This window comes from Atta colombica, unplaced genomic scaffold (genome assembly GCF_001594045.1).
Source record: "Atta colombica isolate Treedump-2 unplaced genomic scaffold, Acol1.0 scaffold222, whole genome shotgun sequence".
NCBI lineage: Eukaryota > Metazoa > Arthropoda > Insecta > Hymenoptera > Formicidae > Atta > Atta colombica.
Window position 1 is genome coordinate 917,060 of NW_017259319.1, and position 6,713 is coordinate 923,772.

Genomic DNA, 6,713 nt, shown 5'->3' on the forward strand with positions numbered 1-6,713 from the left:
TACATATATATATATATATATGCATATGTATGTTTTTTTATATATAATATATATACATATTCTAATAAGGATTAGTCATATTATATTTCTAGACATATTTCGGACGTCCAATGACATTGCTCCTTGGATAGCTGTCTGTATAAAAATCTCAAATTAATCTAATTTGTATATAGCGTTATTGAATCAAATAAATCGCTGATTCTTGTATTTATGGCAATATCTTCCAAAAAAGTGTTGCGTTATATGTTTGCATTTTGCATAACAGCATAAAATATATGCGTATAAATTCACAAAACACGTTTTACTTCAAAGTAAGAAAGGATTCTAGAAATTCTCATGTATAAGTACTTGTAGATATTTTGTATAAATGATTCCTGTGAAAGGAAAATAGAAATGTATATTGCCACTATGTCAGTTTTGATTTTGTCCGATTTTTATCAGATGCTTATTTTTTCTCGTCTTATAAAAAAGTTAATTACTGTAGAATTGTAAATAGTATTATAAAAATAGCTATATCGTCTGATAAAAGACTTTTTTTTAAAGTTGTATTTTTTTTAAAGTTGTTTCTAAAGTTTTATTAAGAAATACTTCAAAAACAAAGATACGACAATATATGGTGATCTTTTTCTAATTATGAAGTTACATATGATATAATACATACAGAATGAGTCTGATAAAAAATTCACCACGTTTTGTTATAAATGATTAGAGATAAGGGGAAAACACGTATTATAAAATTTGTAAGATAAATAAGGGGACATATTTTGGCATTGAATAACCTTAAATGTCCTTGGTTTTTTTACTACCTATTAATAAAAAAAAGATTCTTTTTTTAATCTGAAGGAATATTTTTTAATCATTCAATCGATAGTACTCAATCAGCTGAACATCTTTGTATTAGAGTATTTCTTCATAAACTTAATTATTTTCGAGATATAAATTAAAAGAAGATATAAATTTGAAACAAATTTTTTTATTATTGTAATAAATGTTCAACATATTCAACATGTTGATCTAAACATACCTGTAGTCTTCGCAGAAAGCTTACTTGATCTTTTTCTAACTCTTGAATCATTATAATTTTACATTTAAAACATTAGTAATTATATCATTCAATAAAGCAAAATTTCAGCTTTAAGAATCTGATTTTTTAATTACGATATGATGATTTTTAATGGAGTTAGCAATAAAAATCAAATACTCTTTTATTTAATTCGCATGTAACTTGGTAATAAAAAGTCGTAGGAACATTTTTTTAAAAACGAACTTTTTAGGAAAAACTTGAAGTTTTCACGTCAAATAGTCAAAAATTTTGCAATGAATATATTCTGTATATAATTTTGAGTTAACAAAATACCGCAGAACTTTTCCTCCGATCCAATGTATAATATATGTGTGTGTGTGTGTGTGTGTGTGTGTGTGTGTGTGTGTGTGTGTGCGTGTGTGTGTGTGTGTGTGTGTGTGTGTATATAAAATTATGATGAAAAGAAGCTGATGATAAAAGGCCTCTAGCTCATAAATAATGAATGAATCGGTTGCAAATAATTGGGCAAATTATTATTAAAAACAATACAGGAGTTGAAAACTTTAAAAAAGTATTTCATGAAGGTTGTCGATCTAGAAAACTGATTAGACATAACGCTGGTTTACTTTTGTTGCTTACTTGACCAGCAGAAGCGGTTCGACACAGCGTCGGGCATGCGTGTCCATGATAGCCCCTCTCGCGCTATGCCTGATAATGATGAGTATTAAAAGCGTGACGATACCAAGCATGACCGCTTCACCGAGGAGATACACGCGCACTAATTCACCTCCCAATCGACAATTCCACGTATCCTCGTAATACCTTGCGCAGGCGATCCCTATAAGAATCAACCTGTAAAACACACAGATTACGAGAAACAAACTAACAACAATCCGCGTGATTTTAATCGGGCGATGCGCTCCTGCGAAAGAATTTAATATTGAGAATATGTTCAATGCTTCTAACAAATTTAGAGAATCTTGTATGTCGGATCTACAATGAGTCTGTAGTCGGAAGTCTTAGACTTAGGCCCAGTTCCACAACTGGACGGTTAACTCATAATCGAGGTTCAACTTATTCATTGTCTCTTTCCAATATTATAAAAATAATCCAATATTGAAAAAAGATGAGAAACAAATTGAATCTCAATTAAGAGTTAATCATGAGTTGTGAAACTGGATCTTAATTGATGAAGTTGGCCAATCAGCGTTAGTCACAAGTTGATTATTGACAACTTCACCGATTAAATCTAAGACAGACTCATTGTAGACCCGGCAATAGAATTTAGTTAAAATTTAAGCCTTAAAATTCTTGACTTTAGTAATTTTGAATTACAATTTACATTTTACATTGCATTTGTGATTAATATTATGCATTATAATTTTGACATACTGGTAATCGCGGTGATTGCTTTTCGATACTCACCATACAATACGGATAAATAATTCGAATAAGCCTGGATACACAAGGTCGTCGGTTGCGGCCAACCATTTTCGACCGAAGAGCTTCAACGCAGGCATTTCCCTGGAGAAAGAAATTTTATTATAACGCTGTTATGATATTTCGATACTTCTTTTCTTCTTAATCAAGTAAAAAGTGAATGCTCATTTATAAATATTTTATTCAGGAAGTTGAAATATGTCTCCATCTAGATCATAACATACTTTATTTATCAAGATTGATCACTTCTGTCACGTTCGCGGTACCTCGCGGAGCACGCACATTGCGAAAAGTTGACTTAGCAAAGCTCTCGTGCGCGGATTTCATAATATTATAATGTAAAATATAGCGGACGTGGCTTTCTATAATAATAAATATCTTCAAAATTCGGACAATTACGATATACACGGTTATCTTCTTGATCACGAAATCGTCGGAGAAAGCGTCGAGAGAAAGTCCCTGTGTCCATCCCACATCCGAGACCGTTGATAGTCTTCTGATGTATTTAAATGGACCTTTAGCCTGTGATTTTCGTTACCTTGCGTATAATTTAGTTAATTTTTAGACTAACAACATGATTATACTAGCGATGACATAAATGCTGATATGTCCGATTGGACATATCAGCATTGGACAGCGATAATGACAGTGATACGCGTTACTGAATACGTCTTATTCAATCGCGCTATATCTTATTATTGTTAACTACTTTGCAATTTTCTGCATGATATAAAGGGGAAAAAAACCAAATGATATCATGAGTGTAATCAACATTAATTTATTCGAAAATTATGAATTTTCTAGATGTGATTCTTTTTCATTATTTTTGAGAAAAGGAGAATAGCTCAAATTAAAAATAATAAAATTTTTTTGTAACACATTTTTGTTTATTAATCCAGTATTTTTTAATCCAATGCGTGTAAAATTTCTTCCATTGTTCATGATTTTTTATTTCTTGCATTTTTCTTTCTTTTTTGATTTTGATTCTTTTCGGTACTTTTACTATACTATAGGTTCACACGCGAATTAGCGCTCTTTAAAGAATTGCGTAAATTTGGAAACATTTAACAACAAGAAAGCATATATTACGTCATAACACGTGTACTTTTTGAATGTATCCATTAGTTGTAGATATGATTATCCAACTACTTTTTTTCATAAAAAGCGGAGAATGCGGAAGTTGTAGTATGTTATTATGATATTAGGAGAAGAGAAAATTGACATTAGCATCGTGGTAATTTCGCCGGTAATAATGATGTAGGTCTCAGATTATCTACTTATTGATGTCGAAATATTAGTCGTTACTCGTTGTCAGATCTCATGTCACAGCTGTTCGACACGAATACAATGTACCGTTTGAATAAACAAAGAAATATGTTGCAATACTTTTTGCGTTGTTTCTAGGGTCAAAACAAATAAGGGATTTCCTAGAAGATTACAAATCTACAAGAGGCCGTAAATGCAATGGCATGCAACTGAAATTGCACCGGCAGCAATTAACGCTTCCTCGAAACTTGCCGTAAGCTTGCATAATGACAGTGTAGAAAAGGAAAAACTATTGTAAATCACGCATCGTTCGACTTGTGAAAGAGTAGGATTTTTACAAATTGATTCATATAATATTTGCGAAAAATTTTCTATAATAACGATTACAGTTCAGACACAATTTAGCAAGAGATCGTAAAAAAAAATGGAAACACGACATTCAAAAAACACTATGCTGTAACTGCATTCATGTTTGTGGTAGAATTACACGAAATAAAGTGCATCGCGTGCATTTCTTGATTCGAAACGCATGCACTAACGGCGCGTTGCCGTGAGTTTTGATGAAATAATACGCGAATCGAGAACTCGTGTATATATAACTCGCTCTTTGCTTGAGAATATTCCGCACAATGGAGAAAATTAATCGATTTTTTTCTCTTTGGTAATAAATTCCGATTGAACTTGACAATATTTTATGCTAATTTATATGATAAAAAACTGACTCATCGTCTGGATGCAAATAATTAATTGTGGGCAAAAAGTTTGACGTGTAATATTGAATATTTCATATCTCGAAGCATGTAAAAAAATAATTTATGTTTGTATAAATAATCTATATCTTATTTTCATTCTTATAATTTAAATTTAATGTATTATTGTACTTATATATACAATAATGTCTAAAAAGATGTCTTATCTTATTATGATAAATAAATAAATAAGATTTGTATTTATAATTGTCTTTTGTAATTAATGGCCCTAGTCCTCGTTGATGAGGTAAACTTGGTCAAATATATATTTATTATAGTTTGAAACATTATATTCAGTAATATATTGTGTGTCATTCAAAAATACATGGGTTTAATCCGTTATCTTCTGATTATCGTAAAGATAAAAATTTTAATTAGCATAAGGATATTATAGCAATTTCATTATACTTGCTTTTTCTACGAGTGCAAAAAGTGTTCTTCATTAAGCCTCATTAACAATGCAATAGAATCTTACAAAACATTTAATTATAAGTAGCACGAATTACCGCTATAGCAAATCACGATGTACATATAATTTTATATTATATGATACTGTTACGCTACCAATCAGCTCGCACATATTTAAGAAAATATTAGACAAAATTGACAGAAAAAACTTTTTATATAAAGATCCAAATATTACGTTTAAATGTCCTTTCTTTTCTTTTTCGATATGCTGAGAGAAAAAAATTTTAGTATTTGTGACATGTTACTATAATCATGATTATTATTGCTATAATTATAATAATAAATTTATAATAATAAATATATGTATATATAAAATATATATATAAAATTCTATCAACAAATATATAGTTGGCAAACAAAAATGACTTATAGTTATATACAGTTAGATAAATTATTATAGTTAAATTCTCTTAGTGTAAATGTTACTAATTCATATAATCAACAAATCTTTTGTAAAAAAGAGTAGATCTCTTATGACATTGAAACATCTCATTTCAACCGGATTAGTTTTTATAATGCATATGACTTGTTAAATTCATACACTGACATTACCAGCAGATAAAAATACAATATATAAACTTCTACTCACAGATGCGCGAATCAATATCCGGCGAATCCGGACGCGTATTATACGCGCGTTGAAATCTCCCTTCAACCGACGTGTCGCGGCCGCGGCACTCCACTTCGCCCACCGCGCACTCCAACTACTGGCTCAACCACCTCGGGAATTCAGCGCGGTCCTGAGAGTTGCAAATGAACCGGATTGGAATTTTCGTCTAATCACCGTCAACCAAGCCTTTCTCCAAGTTGCACGTTGTAGACTGCAGCGAAACTGGAGCGCTTCGGATTCCCGTTAAGTTCAAGCGTCTCGCGATTCTCGCGAAGGTAACTATTTTCGCGCTCGCACGCGATCTTTTCAGGAAATCACGAATATGACTCAAACACGGTTAAATCTCTCCTAATTTTACACTTACTTTTCGTTGTTTACGCAAAACAGTGCGTATTGTAATCACTTTGTCTAATTTAATCGTTCACTACAAGCGCCGGTTTTGCCACCGCTGTCAAAGCTGCACTCATCATACATACAAAGATATGCATAGTGATATACACCGCGGGATACGAGCGTAACCTCTCAGTAACCGATGCCAGCTGGTCTTGAACATTCGCATAAACTGCAATAATTCGCGATGTGAATGATATACTGATGCGCACGAGAGATATCTCAATTCGTGAGAGCACTTCAATATTATGTTGGGGACGGTTACTCTCGAAATAGAATCACACCGAACAGAACGTTTTACACTATACACTGCAACTTGTTCACCTTGCTGCGCGCGACACCCCGAGCGGCCCGAGCGAGCAACCGAATCTTAAGAACTTGTTGACCACAACTGGACCGGTACGCCACTAGAAAGAGAGAGAAAGAGAGAGAGAGAGAGAGAGAGAGAGAGAGAGAGAGAGAGAGAGTGTGAGAGAGACCATGAAGAACTTTCCCTCCGTACGTCGGGTTATCGTGCAGCGTTCTGGCCACACGAGAAGGAAAAATGTAATGAAAAAGGAGAAGAGGAAGGAATGGGCTACTTCGAGAGGGATAAACGCCGAGTCGAGTCGAGCCGAGCCGAGCTGATGGTGGGAGCGACGAATCGGCGACGCACCTGGCGATCGTGCCTGACCGTTCCTCTCGAGGAGATAGAGAACGCGATGAATGTCGATATCCAATGATGGATCTGAAGATTAGCCAAGAAGAGAACACGTTATTTTCGCAA

At 33.2% G+C, this 6,713-nt stretch overlaps 1 protein-coding gene across 1 annotated transcript in view; it reads right to left on the reverse strand.

Annotated features, from left to right (window-relative positions):
* LOC108687956 (sn1-specific diacylglycerol lipase beta-like) overlaps positions 1-5,559 on the reverse strand; it is a 10,106-nt gene extending 4,547 nt beyond the window's left edge. Inside the window, exons 1-3 of the mRNA XM_018194001.1 lie at positions 5,537-5,559; positions 2,450-2,548; positions 1,664-1,876 (exon numbers count right to left, since the gene is read on the reverse strand). Of these exons, the coding sequence (XP_018049490.1) occupies positions 1,664-1,876; positions 2,450-2,544 (308 nt within the window). The 5' untranslated portion in view covers positions 2,545-2,548; positions 5,537-5,559. The remainder of the gene's footprint in view (positions 1-1,663; positions 1,877-2,449; positions 2,549-5,536) is intronic.
* Between the last annotated feature and the right edge of the window lie 1,154 nt (positions 5,560-6,713).